Genomic DNA, 15,380 nt, shown 5'->3' with positions numbered 1-15,380 from the left:
AGTAGAGCTTCAGGTCAAAAGTGACCCCCAGGATATTCACAGTAGGGATTTTGGCAATTGTATTTTCATTGATTATCATGGGTGGGTGGCCAGACTCTCTTTTGTTGAAAGTAGTCCTTGTCTAGAACTTACATAACCTAAATGTCACTTCAACTAATCAGCTCATGCCTGAATGTTAGAAAGGTCTTACTGCTGCAGGTGTGAATTGCTTCATTTTCTGAGGAGATGGAAATAGAATTGAACACTGCAGTCATTAGTGACATAAGGTCATTGATAAAACAGTTAAAGATGTCTGGGCCTAGGATGCTTCCCCTAGCAGTTCATTGATATCCTGGGGCTAAAATGATTGACCTTGGACAACCACAGATATCTTCCTTTTTTGTGAGATAAGACTTCAGCCATTGGTGAGTTTTCTTGTTGTTCCCCACTGGTGTCAGTTTTACCAAATTTCATTGCTCCTGCTGTATACAGTACTCTCAGCTATTTGTTTTTATCATATGGAGTGACACCCAAAATGCTGGAGAAACTCAGCAGGTTAGGCAGCATCTGTGGAGGGAAATGGGCACCCTTCATTGGAATGAAGGGTCCAGATAAAGGGTCTTGACCCGAACTATCCATTTCCCTCCATAGATGCTGCCTGACCTGCTGAGTCCCCCCAGTGCCTTGTGTGTTGCTCCAGATTCCAGCATCTGCAGTCTCTTGTGAGTCTGCCATATGGAGTGAACAGAATTAGATAAAGACTAGCTTCTGTGATAATGAGGAAGTCACAGTAATAATATTGTGGCATAGTAGTGCGGCAGTTATTGCTGCTTCCTCATGGCTCCAGGGACTTGGGTATGATCCTGACCTCGGGTGCAGTCTGTGTTTGCAGAAAGTTTGCACATTCTCTCCATGAGGTATAGCCCAGTAGCAACACGAGTTTCCACTGAGTGTTCCAGTTGCCTCCAAAACACATGCTCGTAGATTAATTGGCTACAGTAAATTACTGAGTGTAGGTAAATTGCAAAAAGAATCATAGGTGAATCAATGGGCATGTATGAGAAAGAATGTTGCAAGGGTACAGAAAAATAGTAAGAATGGGGCTGGGACTAATGGAATTGCTCTGTGGGTGTCGGCACACATGATGGGCTGAATGGCCTCCTTCTGCATTGTTATAAGCATTAGAGTTAGAAGCCAAAATGACTCATCCACTTGACAGTTCTGGCAAATGCTTCAGACCTCTCTTTGGCATTCAAATGTTGTACTATCGACATAATCCACAATATATTTCTTTCAACAGCATCCAAATAACTAAAGTGAATATTGGATTGTTCATTACCCCAATAAATGTATATTTTTGAAATGTTGAGATAAATGTTATTTTCTTGAAAATATTGATATAATGTCTTTACAGAGCAAGATGTTTTAACCATTCTTTGCAGTTGGTAGGAGATTCAGATCTTAGCAGAAAATAAATATTACTGAAAATATAACAAAAAGAGAGATTTCAAGCTGGCTTTCAGATAGAGTAAGAGTAGCCTGAGCATGGAACAAAAAATCAAAACTTTGACATATGGGAGAGTGGAAGTAGTGCACATGCATAGTAACTGAAAGTCATAAAAAAACAGAGGGTACTAAGAGAAATACTGCTAAAGGAAATCACGGAGGTAAATTAAATGAAAGTATGAGGCGTACAGAAACTGGTGTTGACAGGAATAATACATGAGCAGGATATGGTGTAATGGGAAATGGATTAGACTTTAGGTTTAGACTTTATACAGGGTGAAGCTGGATGACTGGCAAATAAAATGCTGGAAAAGTTGAGCCTGGTTACAACAAGAGTTCAGCTCTAATAGAGGTGAAGTTTAGACAGGTTATAGTTCAGAAACAGAAGAAAGTAGGCTTGTTATATGTGGAGTTAGGGCCCGAATAAACAAGGGCAAGTATCCAAGAAGGAGAAATAGGTGATATATTATGAAGTTTGTGATGGGTGATGAATAATATTGGGTTCCAGTAATATTGGCTAATTTAGACAGGTATGAATTTGAATGTAATGGTGGAGGCTACAAAGGGATATAGATAGGTTAATTGAGTGGGTAACAGTCTGGCAAATGGAATATAATTTATCTATTTTGGCTGGACAAATGAAACAGCATATTATCTAGTGAAAATTTAAAAAAAAGGTCCTGGAAATCTAAAATAAAAACAGAAAATGCTGGAAATACTCAGGCTACATCTGTGGGAAGAGAAACAGGGCTAACATTTCAAAAAGACCCTTCATCAGAACTGGGAAGGAAACAAAAGCAGCTTGATAAACTGAGGGTGGGGGCAAGAGGTTTTCTCTGATAGCGTAAAATCGGGGATAAGCTGCAAACAAGGTGATCTGGTCAATATGTGAATGGGGATAAGCTGCAAACAAGGTGCTCTGGTCAATATGTGAATGGAAGCAGTTCAAGAGTAAGAACATAGATGAAAGAATATAGGAGTTGTGAAATGCAGAGCAGGAAAACATGCCCAGCAGGTCAGGCTGTGCAAGTCCTCTACTCCCAGCAGGAACTTAAAAAGGGGCTAAAAAAAATCTGAGTCAATATCAAAGATAGGTGACTGATATAGACCAAGTAATCAAGTTACGCCAAATCAAGTTAGGTGTGGGGGACGTGCCAAGCCTGACCTGCCGGACATGTCTTTCTGCTCTGCATTTTGCAGTTCCTACATTCCGTTGTCTGTGTTCTCACTCTCTAACTTCTTCCATTCACTCATTGACCAGGTAACCTTGTTTACAGCTTATCCCCATGGTCACCCTTGGTTTTATCCTATCATTTGCACGCCCCCCCCCCCCACCCTCCCAGAAGCTTAATAGTTTTTTTAATCTCCTTCCCAGTTCTAATGAAGGGTATTTGACACAAAACGTTAGCTCTGTTTCACTTCCCACAGTTGTGGTCTGACCTGCTGAGTATTTCCAGCATTTTCTATCTTTATTTAAGCATTCTAAGTGGTGAGAGATTGCAGAGCTCAATGAAGCAAAAGGATCTAGATTTCCAAGAACATGATTCGCAAAAGGCCAGTTTGCAGATACAGGAACTAATTAGGAAAGCTAACAGAATGTTATTGTTTATTGCGAGGGAACAGAAGACAAAGGTAGGAAAGTTAGGTTTCAGTTATATAGGCCATTGGTAATAGGGCATCTAAAGTACAGTATTTAGTCTCCTTAAAGAAAGATGTTATTGCATTGAAAGCAATTCAGAGAATGTTTATGATAATACCTGGAATGGGCAGGTTGTCTTATGAGAAAAGGTTTGTCAGGCTAGGCTTGTATCCACTGGAGTTTAGAAGAATAAGAGAGGGCTTGATTTAATTGTACAAGATCCTTAAGGATCGCAACAGGGAGGATGCGTAGAGGATGATTCCCCTTGTGGGAGAAGTATTGTTTAAAAAAGGGTCACCCAAGACAAAGGTGAGGCCAAATCTTTTCTCTCAGTGGGTCCTGAGTCTTTGGAGCTCTTTCCCTCTAAGGGCAGTGGAAGCAAAGTCTTTGCATATTTTTAAGGGAGAGGTAGATAGATTCTTGTAAGCAAGCGACTGAAAAGTTACATGTACATGAAAATGTGCTGAGGTTACAATTAGATCAGCCATAATCTAATGAATAACAGAACAATCTTGAGAGGATGAGTGGCCTACTCCCACTCCTAATTTATATATTTCTATAAAATGTAATCTGTTGGAAATACTTGCAGCATCTTTGGAGAAAAAAAACACTAAATGTTTCAGGTCCATGATCTTGTGTCAGAACTGGAAAAAAAATAGAGACACTAAGTTTTAAGAAACATGGCAGGAGGAACAACCAAGGGAGATTAAATAACAAAAGGAACTCTGTTCAGTCCACATGCATGTCCCCAACCTTCTGGTCCCTTTAATTCTCACTCCCACTCAGCACTGATCTCTCCATCTTCTGCTTTCTAAACTGTTCCAATGAATCTTAACACACTTTTCAGGAACAGCAGCCAATTTTACAGCCCTTCTGGTCTCAGCATTGAGTTCAACCATTTGCTAATGATTTAACTATTCCCATTTATACTTCCTTTAGACCAATTCTGTTTCTTTGCTCATGCCATTATAAGGTTCTTTTGAGGCACCAACATCCCTATTGTTAATTAATCTCTCCTACAGAGATTATCAGAGATCTATCGCTCTATCAGAGATCTTGTCTTTTATTTTGTCCCATCCCTGCTGATGTCCTGCATGTACTGGTCTGTGTGTGTGTCTGTGTGTGTCAGAATAAATAAACAGAAAGGATTTTGACTCCTCAGCAGAGAAGTTAAAAACCAGAGGGCAAAGATTTAAATTAACTAGTAGAATCATTAGAGGGGAGCTGAGGAAATTTCACTGCCTGAAAGGGTGGTAGAGGTCGAAACCCTAATCACATTTAAAAAGTTCTTGGATGTGTACATGAAGAGTTGTGACCTGCAGAGCTAAGACTTGGTCCTGGAAGGTGGAATTAGGTTGGGTAACACTTCTTCAACCAATGGGCTGAATGGCCTTCTTTGGTGTTGAATATTATCTATAATTTTATGAATCTCTGATATTCATTCAAGAGAAGAAGGTGTCACTGGTATTCACACAGTGATGTTAGGCAAGAAATTCCAGGATTTTGACCCAGAAATGACATAGTAGAAGTGTACTTCCAAGTCAGAATGGTGTTTGATGATTCCCACCCCCAAACAACCCAGCTTATTTTGATGTGAGATTTGATGATGGCAATGTCATTCAACATCAAAGGGATTTGATTAGGTTATTTTGTTGGAGCTAGTGGTTGCTAGAGTATTCCTTGCTAATATCAGCCCAAACTGTTAAGTAGCAAGGAATATTCTAGCAGTTGTAAATAAACTAAGTGCTCTGCAGTTATCAGCAAACATCCCCTTTTCTGTTCTTATGACACAGGATAATTCATTGAAGCCACCAAAAATAGTTGGGTTGATCAAGCAGCCAAAAATGGTTAGGTCTAGAATGTTGTCCTGAGGAATTTCTGTTGCAAAATCCCAGAACTGATATGATTGGCCTCCAACAATCACAACCAGCTTCTTTCATGCTAGTTGTGACCTCAGTTGTACTGGGGCTTTTTAATGCCTCGCTTGGTCAAATGTTGTTTTTATGCTCTTGTTACACACAGCAATTAGAACCAAAACTCCAAACTATATGGGGACCTCCAAACAAGCTAGTTATATTAACACTGCAGCCACATGATGCCAGGTTTCACCCCTTGGGCAAAATAAACCTCACTACCTTAGTTCATATATGTAAAATGGACACTTTGATAAAGGACCAAAGACTAATTATCCCAGTAAAAGAAAATTTCACAATATTCCAGCATATTTAGAGAATCTAAACAGCACTACATTATTGAGAATGAACAGGCAGCATACACATATACAGAAGTAATAATTTTTTTTAGGTATTTATTAGTCACATGGTACATCAAAACACATTTTGCGTTACCAAGAATGTGCTGGGGGCAGCCTGCAAGTGTCGCCACTCTTCTGGCGCCAACATAGCATGCCCACAGCTCCTAACCTGTACGTCTTTGGAATGTGGGAGGAAACCGGAGCACCCAGAGGAAACCCACGCAGACACGAGGAGAATGTACAAACTCCTTGCAGACAGCAGCAGGAATTGAACCCGGGTCGCTGGTGCTGTAATAGCGTTATGCTAACTGCCACAATACCGTGCCGCCAGATGCAAAATGAACTAGAAAAGCAATTATTCTACACCCTCCTTACTGGGGAAATAAAGGCAAATCCAACCATGAAACACAGAACTCAAGTGTCTGGCCTACAGTTGAACTGCTTTTTAATTCTTCTGCACTTGGTCTCTGTGTGCCATGTCCATGTTCTCATAAGTTTGGCTTCCGGAGAAGCTTGGCTGGACTATATTTGTACAATCCTTAGCACAATAACTGCTGTCAGCATGTAAAACAAAACAGGGAAACAAGTGCTAAATTGCCTTATCATCTGAACAAGAAACAGTCACTAGTTTTACATAAGGCCTTTAATGTAATAACATTTCTCAAAACACTTTACAGGAGCATTATCAAACAAAATTTGACATCAGGGCAGACAGTGAACAGTTTGGCCAATAAGATAGATTTTAAAGAGAAAAATGAGTAGAAAACACTTTTGGCAGGAAATTCCTGAGTTCACAGGAATATCATAACCATGAGCATGGGGAAAGGGAAACAGTGGAAGGTGACTCAAGATTAACTCAGAATATCATCAAATTTGAAAATCAGCCTACGTCTACCTTTTCTGCAAATGGAATTAGCCATGTGGTACATGCTGAGTAAACAATTTTCTCAAATCCTGTTTGGCTCAGCCTCTATTTAATACAGTAATCTATCAAATGCATACTTGCTCCTACCAAGCTAAAGTGAATACCCAGTGCAGCTTCTGCTGTTGCTCAGCTCAACCTGTTAATTGATAATTTTACTAAACTTTGCATACAGCTCATAAGACCACAAGAAACGGGAGCAGGAGAAGTAGGAAGTAGGTCGTATGGCTCCCTTGATTCTGCTCTGCCATTTACAAAGATCATGACTTGGCCTCTGCTGTGCTTTCCTGACTGTTCCCCAATAATGTTGACTCCCCCTCAGATAAATATCTGTCCATTTGGTCCTTGTGTATATTTAATAATTCAGCTTCCACACCACTATGGGCTACAAAATTTCAAAGATTTCCAACCTTTTAAGAAACAAAATTCCTCCTCAAAATGTGTAATCCTTTAAATAATGACGGCTACCATTTTTTCATGTTGCTTGTTCGTCTTTAACTGCTTTACTAACTTTTTCCATTTCCTTTCTTCTGAATATCCTGAACTCCCACTGAATTAAAATCCTACATTTATTAATAGCTCTCTGGTCGGCAGACTATTTTTGATGGCATCATAATAAAATACAAATCTGTCTTAGAACGAGGGTCACTAGATAGTGTTTGAAAAAAGGATTACTATCTTCCTCTGTAGCTAGGGTGTTAAAGCTAAATCTAGAATCCCAACTGTTATTAAGTTGAGATCAGCCACCAGACTAATAATCAAGTGATACTTTCAGGTCTGTTTGATGATTGTCTGTGTCAATTGAATAAAATTGGGGCAACCCAAGCCTGTTTTATTTTAATGATCATAAAAATGAAGTCTATAATTTTGGGGGGTATGGAATACTTCCTATTACAGACAGCGGCATCAAAGTCAAGCACTCACTGGTCGTAGAATATTACAGCAATGGGATGAGCACATCCAATCCAATGTGCCTGTGCCAGCTCATTGAAAGAATATTTACTTAGTCCTAGTCGCCTTTCTGCTTCCTATTCTGTTCCAATTTTAGCTTTTTCAAATAAGTGTATTTTCATTTTAAAATGTTTCTGTTGCTGTTTGCAGTCAGGCATTTTATAACCTGACAATCCTAGGCCAAAAGGAAAATCTCTCCTTACTATCCCTGCATGCTTTAGTCAAATATTGTACTGCCAGATGCAGAATAAAACTTGTATTACTCTCTTCTAACAATGTCTTAAACCCAACCAAGAGCACATCAGTGTAACATTCCTTACAACAACATTTTGAAGTAAGATTCTCAATCAATGCCAAGTTAGGAGCAATTTTGTTTTATAAGCCGATGGCTACTGAGAACTAAGTTGAGACAGACTTTTCACATAGGATAGTCACCTGCCTATTTTCACTCAAAGTTAGTGAATGACACCATCACAGTTGTGATGCAGAAAGACATGTTGAACTTAAGTCTCCATGTTGCAAAAATCGGTCATTGGCATGAATGAAACTAGGGCAAAGTATTGCTTAAAAATGGAGAGAAAGTCTGGAAACCTACCTCATAATATCAAGGTAATTTTAATAGGATGAAGGCATGTACAACAGAAAAAAACCTCTCCTAACTGTCAACAGGAAGAGTTTATCACATTTGGGGTCAGGTATTATATTGTCAATTGGAAAGTCACACTTTCTAACGAGTGTTGTGTGTTGCACAAACAACTTATTTAAACAGTATATTAAAAAGGCTCAGAATGATATATGCTTTGAGGAAGTAGTTCACCTTCTGTGGAAGAACATAAAGCAAGTGATACACATTCTGAAGGATACAGGAATTTTCAATCTAATAATTTCTCATCTTGTATTTTATTTACTCCATCAACAAGGAACAAGGAACCACCAGAATGTTGCCAGGTGATCTTAGTTAACGTGCTAACCTAAAAAAAAATTGTCGGGTTATTCTTCCTCTCTAGTATTTTGATTCTGAAGCGAATGGGAGATCTTCGTGGTCTCTGTGGTTTTACATTAAGGCTGATAGGAAGCCCCTTCCTAGAGTAATCAAACAAAACTAGGTGTTTTTGACTATACGAATAGGTGTTTTTGGCTAATAAATCTACTGCAATATCTGGCTTGATCTGAATCTAATTTTGGAAAATATACTTACTTTAAATCGGAAGGCTGAGGTGAAAGGCCAAGGCGAGAAGAGACCATGTAAATTACCAGATTGTTGATGACATTAGCGTTTTTTAAATAGTACTCTGTATGAAGAAATAAGTGAAGGAGCAAAGGAGGTCCATAGTTTGAGTCTTGATGGAGTTCGTGAAAAGGAGAGTGGAATGGAGTGTTGATTTGTTGATTTCGAATAAAATCGTTGTAATCAAATTCTGAGATGGTTAAACTGTATCTAATTACTAAGAGGCGTTAGTTAAGATGAAAAAAAACTTGTGTTTAAAAACATTCTAACATAGAAACCTCACGTGACTTTAAGTGTCAACCTTGCCCAGCTACACTATTGCTCGGCTTGTGCAATAAACTAAATTAGCAATGACTTTGTCGTAAAGTCTTGTTACACGGCGAGTTTAACATTATTGAAGTGGCAAGTAGACTCCCGATCTCGGCTATGTTGCAACAGTTTCGATTTGCGTGACAGTTGGAAACTCTGTTCATAAATCAAACAATAGGAACTTCTCCACACGAGTAAATATGTGGCAGATTGCCAAAGGCGGGAAAAAACAGCGATACAAGTCTCTGTAGAGTCAGCGATTGCCAGGTAAAATCTATTGGTACACCAGGTAACAAGGATTTCTTGTCAGTTAACCAGTTACCGAAAGAAATGTTAAAATATACCATACTTTTAAAATATGACCGTGTACTTAGTACTTCCTTTCAAATAATTCGAAGATGAAGTATGACAAATTGTGGAATTAACATTAAAAAGTATGGTGTGTCGTGTTAAAAGGTCACAGTTTAGTCAATCGATCAAATATCCCCTTTCTAACTATTCATATTAACGCGTCTCCATCAAAATAAAAAATGAACATGTGGGTGTGCTGAAGCTGCCACCGCACTGTGATTCAAGTCAAGACTCGCTGAGGATAAGTTTCCATTTTGTTATAATTTGGCGCTCGAGTGCAGGCGAACCTATCCCGCAGCGGTCGAAAAGATTACTCCAGTGTGGAAGAAAACGTGAAGGTGAGAATTGCACCTGATTAAATGTGACAAAACTTCGCGAATCGTGTCTGTTACACCAATTTTTGTTTGAAACAGGAAACAAGTAACCGTGTTACAACAATTAGTTTTAAGATCTGAGGGGGAAAAAATTAACAAAAAAAAATAGATTGCGGATGCCCAGACTGGCTGTTAGTGCTGACTTAGATCTCCAAACAGGTAAATTCTAACTTCCGACATCATGGGATGTTTGAAAAACACTCATTTTGTATGTTTTGTCTTTCAGAATCAAAGTGTTGTTAATGATTTATCAGTTTAAAGTTATTTGGCCTTAATTTTAAACTATTGTTTTAAACGCAAAAGTGTCTGGATACTGTTGTATTAAGTCGTCATCCTTGTTTAGGTATTCAAATAAAACCTCCAACAGTAGTTGGCCGAGTCTGTCATAATAGTAAGAACATTACGAAATGGATCTTATTAATGGTAAGCGAGAAAAACAAATTCCAGTGCCAACCTAGCTGTAAAACAAACACTGAAATAACAGTCTGCTGGACAGTGGCGATAAGTAGATGACCTTTAAAAAGGAACCAATTATATTAATCAGAAAACTGAGCCATTGTGAGGGATTACCAATGCGAATGAAAGGAAGGCAAGACTTGACATTGCTACCAATTAAAATGAAGCATTTAAATAATTGACAGACAATGGACCAGTAGAAGAGAACCTCTAGAGGAGATTAATGCCAGGTCTCAGCGTTATTAAAAACCATAGGCGGAGCTGCTACATCTCAATAGCCACATTTTCCAATTGGAAGTTCCCTCGGTTGTGATTGACATCTTTGGAGGAGCAATGATCAAGAGCTTAAGGAGAGCCCACAAATCATTGAACCTACCCTTGGTGCATTGGCGAGATGATCCAATCGGAATTACCTGTGCCGGGAGCGTCAGCTCGGGGCGGGTCAAACTGCGAGAGAGAAAAGGAAAATAATGATTAACATACAACCAATCAGCGCGACAAAGGCTGTACTTTAAAAAAACCCGCAGAACCAATCATAGTAAAACTGATTTGCATATCTCCAATCAACAGGAGAGGAGGCGGTACGCAGTAATTAACAGGCAGCAAAATTAACCAATTGGAGATGGAGAGGGCGGGGCTGCGTGTCCGCGAGCGAAGGTATTAAGAGTGTGAGCGCGGCGAACAGCGCCTCATTCCTCCTCACAGCGTGTGTCACACAAAGGGAGACCTGCTGAGGGAAATATTTATAACCACGGGATAAATCAGCCTTTACCTACTTGACTTTTTAAAAAATATATATATTTATAAATCTGAAATTTGTTTAGAATGGCTGATACCGTAGTGGACACCACCAAAGAGGTTAACCCCAAGGTGAGTTTATTTTTTTAACAAAAACGTAATTGTAAAATTGTCTGAAATTATTCTTGATGTTTAACCTTCCTCGTGTTCCCTTTGTTATCTCAAATTTCTCTTTGTGTGAAGCGTGCGTATAACCAGTACCATCTAAAAGTGCAAATCTCCTGTCCAAGGATAATTTCGGCAAGGTATTTTATGGGTTGAGGTGGCGGAGTTTGGTTCTGCTGCGTGTGGGTTTACTTTATTTTAATAAAGTTGAAAACTTAATTATGAACGAATGTAAACACGACGAGCGATCTCTCCACCTGATGTCCCTGAGCTGTTGACGCCGCCGGAGCCCCTCCGTTTGGCGGCGTTTCTGTGTGAAGTTGCCGACTTTCCCGCGGGGTTTACACGGGGGCTGGAGTCCGACCGGCCGCTGGGACTCGGAGGGTCGGTAGGTTCCAGCGCGGGGAGACCGGCCACGGAGACCCGCTTGGTGTTCGGCCGGCGAGGGTCGGTGGTCCTCAGTCCGGCCGCAGGGGCCGGACAGCCGGGGATCCGCGGCGCTCCTGAATGAAGCGGCCGTTTCACATTGTTCCCGCCCTCGCCTGGCGAACTCTCCCTCAGAATCCCCCTCGGCTGATCCAGGATCACCGCCTCCCTCTATCCCTGGGACTCGTTCCCTTAGGGATCCTCCCCCCAATCTCCTCCATCCGGTCCCCTTTTCCACCCCGGTGGTCCCGCTCCACGCTTCAGCCCCGCTTCCGATTGTTACTGCTCGGTGGCGGGCGGGCGGACGCACTCACCCGGCGCTGGTTCGCTTCCATTTGACGAAGGGGAAGAAAATCTGAAGAGCTTGACGCCTGCGTGTGGCGCCGGGCCGCCGCTTCCCGCTCTTTACTGCCGCCGGTTTTGTTTTCCCACATTGGGGGGGGGGGCGCGCGAATGTTGGGGGAACGGCGGGAGAGAAGCGCGTGCACGGGCTGCGGAGGCGCGCGCGCGCACCCAGTCCCGGCGTGCGCGCGCCGAGGAGGCGGGGTTTGTCCTTCCCCAGTGGGTGGAGGGGTGGGGTTGGGCCAGACCGCGCATGCGTGCGCAGCTGGGACCCGAGTGGCGTGGGTGTTGAGGGCGGAAGGAGGGTCGGTGCGGCCACATGTAGCCCTGCAGCTGCGCCATTGCAGCGGCTCTCCCGCCATTTATTGGTGTACCGTATGCGGCGAAATGTTGGTTCCACTTCAATTTCTGCACGTCCGACTTCGCAAAATCCAGCCCAAGGCACTAGCTGATGGTTTACGTTCCCTCGCCACAGCGAAAGCGCTGTAGTAAATGATTTTAATAGTAAAGGATTGCAATGTTTTTAAACTTGGTCCGAAAAGTTTAGAAATCGCAATCTTAGCATTAATGGTGATACATGGGACGCCGCTGACTTTCTCCCTCGGACTCCCGGTTTTTGTGCCCGGTGCAATTTGCCCTAAATGTGGTGCGGGTGCCTAGCATTGGTGTTAATCTAAATTTGTCGATGGCTTCGGTGTGTCCGGGAAGGAATCGGAGTGGGAGCCGAGTTTCCGATCTCTTCTACCGCTGTTTCAGTAAACGGAAGACGGTGCACAGGGCTGGAAACAAAGATCTGTGTTGCAATGAACGGGTACACGGAGCCAAACGGACTGTTTTGGGAACTCGTATCGCCGGAGGATTTTTTTTGAAGTTGGACAGGATTTCACTTCTGAACGATTTGTCTTCTGGATTTACAGGACCTGAAAGAAAAAGCTGTGGAGGAGACCGAGAAGAAAGAAAATGGGAGCGGAGATGCCCCAGCGAATGGAACAGTAGGTATTAAAATGGAAGGGGGGTAGATAAAGGGGCGAGACGAGAATTTTAAATCTTATCACTGGTCACATTTTGCAAGTAAAGCGAAAATTGTTTTGATGGTTTACTTGGTGACTACTTTGATAGGTTGGATTGTGTTTATTTATCTATCTGTAACGACCTTGTGTAGGCGCTTTCCGGTGGATCGCCAATGATTTCTGACAACTAATCCTGCACCACCAGCACCACCACCCCCCCACCCCCGACCAGGTCTCAGAAAATATCCCGTATTGTTGTCAGTCCATACTGTAACTGCTCAAGTAAATACAATGGTACTGTAGCACACCTATGCAACTAGCATAACTGAGGTGTTTTGTAATGGCAACTTAATATGTTGTTTCTGCATTCTAGCTAAACAGATTTGCAGAGCTCCTTAACCTTCAAGTAGCATGCATCTGAACGAGTACAGATTTACATTAGTATTCCTTAATTGTTACAGGAGGAGGAGAATGGGGCTGATCATGTTGATGAAAATGCAGAGGAAGTAGATGAAGAGGAGGAAGATGAAGATGGTATGTATCCAAGAGAAACTTTCGTATCAATAATATTGTTAATAAAGTAGTTAATTGTGTTCTATTGCAAAAGAATGTAGCATTAATATATGGTATTTTATGCAGTCTGGTAAAATGGCTGTAATTGCAATTAATAGAAGTATTTTGGATCAGTGACTCCACTTGCAGTGTTGTGTATTGAAAGTTCATGTTCTAGTTTGTGAATTTTGTATACAGATTTTGGTAGGTAACTAATCTTATTTTCCAGGTGAGGGTGAAGGTGAAGATGGTGATGAGGAAGAAGGTGCTGAGGAGGAAGGAGATGATACAGATGGCCATGCAGTGAAGCGCCCTGCAGAAGAGCAGGTTTGTACAGATTTTTAAGTGAAATGACATTTTTTACATGATTTAGAAATGTAGAATTTGAGTTGTACACCAAATCATTAGGGAGCTGGAATATGTTCTGCCAAGTACTAAGTTCTATTGCCAAGTGTGCAAAATCTTCCAACTGCTGATTCTTGAGGTCTGAAGCCTCTTGGCCATAGGAGTATGATGTGAGTTGGTACAATAGGGACTTTAAAATGCTTTTAAGCATATAAAAGGTATATGAATGAGAATTCTACAGAGGTGTGTTCATTTGAGGTGAGCTTTTTGAATTTTAAGCCTATAAACTGCAGTTTTCCTTGCACTTAATTTCTTGTTTTCCCTCCCAGGATGAAGTTGAAAGCAAGAGGCAAAAGTCAGAAAATGGAGAGTCAACAAACCCCAAGGCAGAGGCTTAAACATTCCTTCATTCAAATTTTTATATCTTGATGGTGTGGTCAGGTTCACGATGTAAAGAGTGTGCTTTTTTTACGTACATTTGCAGAGTGGGTTTTTATATTGTACTGTACAACTGGTTCTTGAAACACCTGTCCAAGGCATTGCTCTGGGGATATTTGTTTTTTATGAAGTTATTTATTAAATGGTCTTTGTACAACCATGTTTGTAATGGGTTTGAATGCTGTAATACATTTTTGGTCTGTTTCAAAATGGGTTTAGAACTTGAATTTGTACATTTTAGAAGCACACACTTTACCATTTACTGACCATGTTCTTATTTCAAGAAAAAATAATTACTGCCCTTTTTTCTTTTTGTAAATTGTGCTTAGGGTAGAGGTTCATATGCAATGAAGGCCAAAGATATAGGTCTTGCTAACTTGGGTGGGGGGAGGGGGAGAAATAAAATTGGTCTTCTATTCTGTACAAAAATTAAAAAAAAGAAAAAAACTTTCAAGCTCCACAGTTTTTTGCTGTTATTGTTTGTGGTGCAGTAAATTTCTAGTGAAAATTGACAGGGTCAATTTGTAAATTTTGAACTCATTGTGATGTATGCTTAAAACCCATGGTTTAAAGAATTGATTAAATTAGTGTCATTTTTTCCATATTGAACAAGGTTTAAATTTGTATACCTCATTAGTTCATGCTTGACCACTACTTTGTATATTCTGGTTAAGTACTATAAATAAATCTGGGTTTTTTAAAAGATGGTTTTACTGATTTATTCATTTTGCATACCAATGGCAACATCCATCCTAGCTTTCTCTACTACTACCCTTCCCTCTACCCATAAGGAAATGTAAATTAAAATGTAATTGGTAGAAAAACACAATCCCAATCAGCAGCCAAGTGTATTAGAATCTGGGAGAGGGTGTTTGGCTGAAAATGGTAAGGGAGTAGAATTGAGCCACTTCAAAAAGGAAGTGGAAACTACTTCCAGAGCCAACACTCATAGTGGGTCAAACAAGCTTTTGTGCTGATTCAGGTGGAGAACAAATAGACCATTAATAAAATTTCTGGAAGTACATGGGTTGGACAGCTTCTGATGAGAGAAAAATGGTTGCTTTAAATTTGACCTTTTAAATAGTAATAGTTTAACCACTAAGCAGCAGCATATACCCCAGATTAATGAGCTCTGTAAAAGTGAAATGGATTAATCCAGTTATGATTGGAAACAGTCTTCCATTTTTTTGGGGTTGGTGTTAAGCTTCTGCACTTGGTTATGAAAAAGGGGTGCAAATCAAGTTAGGAACTACTCATCCCTTTACCCATGTAAATTGACCATTTTCCTTTGGGTCCAGGGATTGGTCCTTGGTTCTGCATTATCTTGTGCATGACTTCCCATTTTTCCCCTCAATTTGCATTGGATATCATCTCTATTCTAATCATTTACCTGTA

General features: G+C 40.7%; 2 protein-coding genes across 3 annotated transcripts in view; one reads left to right on the top strand and one right to left on the bottom strand.

The window, feature by feature from the left end:
* The window catches only part of zgc:154075 (uncharacterized protein LOC556929 homolog), a 195,900-nt gene extending 184,207 nt beyond the window's left edge, over positions 1-11,693 (bottom strand). Inside the window, exons 1-2 of one of the 2 annotated variants that reach the window (XM_052039139.1) lie at positions 11,613-11,693; positions 10,346-10,416 (exon numbers count right to left, since the gene is read on the bottom strand). The gene's annotated coding sequence lies outside the window, so the exon portion shown is untranslated. Of the gene's footprint in view, positions 1-8,449; positions 8,644-10,345; positions 10,417-11,612 lie in introns of those variants that run through there. The other variant, XM_052039138.1, reaches the window with a different exon arrangement.
* On the top strand, positions 10,661-14,688 carry si:ch211-222l21.1 (prothymosin alpha-A). The gene is made up of 5 exons (XM_052039141.1): positions 10,661-10,839; positions 12,558-12,632; positions 13,112-13,184; positions 13,432-13,529; positions 13,877-14,688. Exons 1-5 carry the CDS (start codon positions 10,795-10,797, stop codon positions 13,943-13,945), a joined length of 360 nt encoding a protein of 119 aa, XP_051895101.1. The 5' UTR covers positions 10,661-10,794; the 3' UTR covers positions 13,946-14,688.
* The last annotated feature ends 692 nt before the right edge of the window (positions 14,689-15,380 follow it).

The sequence above is a fragment of the Pristis pectinata genome, chromosome 26 (genome assembly GCF_009764475.1).
Source record: "Pristis pectinata isolate sPriPec2 chromosome 26, sPriPec2.1.pri, whole genome shotgun sequence".
Taxonomy (NCBI): domain Eukaryota; kingdom Metazoa; phylum Chordata; class Chondrichthyes; order Rhinopristiformes; family Pristidae; genus Pristis; species Pristis pectinata.
Note: the sequence above shows the minus strand (reverse complement) of the source record. Positions and strands in the feature narration are given on the sequence as shown.

Bases quoted from the DNA above. Each gene is read 5' to 3' on its own strand.
- si:ch211-222l21.1 (XM_052039141.1), top strand. From the start codon at position 10,795: ATGGCTGATACCGTAGTGGACACCACCAAAGAGGTTAACCCCAAG. The intron at 13,185-13,431 runs GTATGTATCCAA...CTTATTTTCCAG, and splicing joins AGAGGAGGAAGATGAAGATG to GTGAGGGTGAAGGTGAAGAT. The intron at 13,530-13,876 runs GTTTGTACAGAT...TTTCCCTCCCAG, and splicing joins AGCGCCCTGCAGAAGAGCAG to GATGAAGTTGAAAGCAAGAG.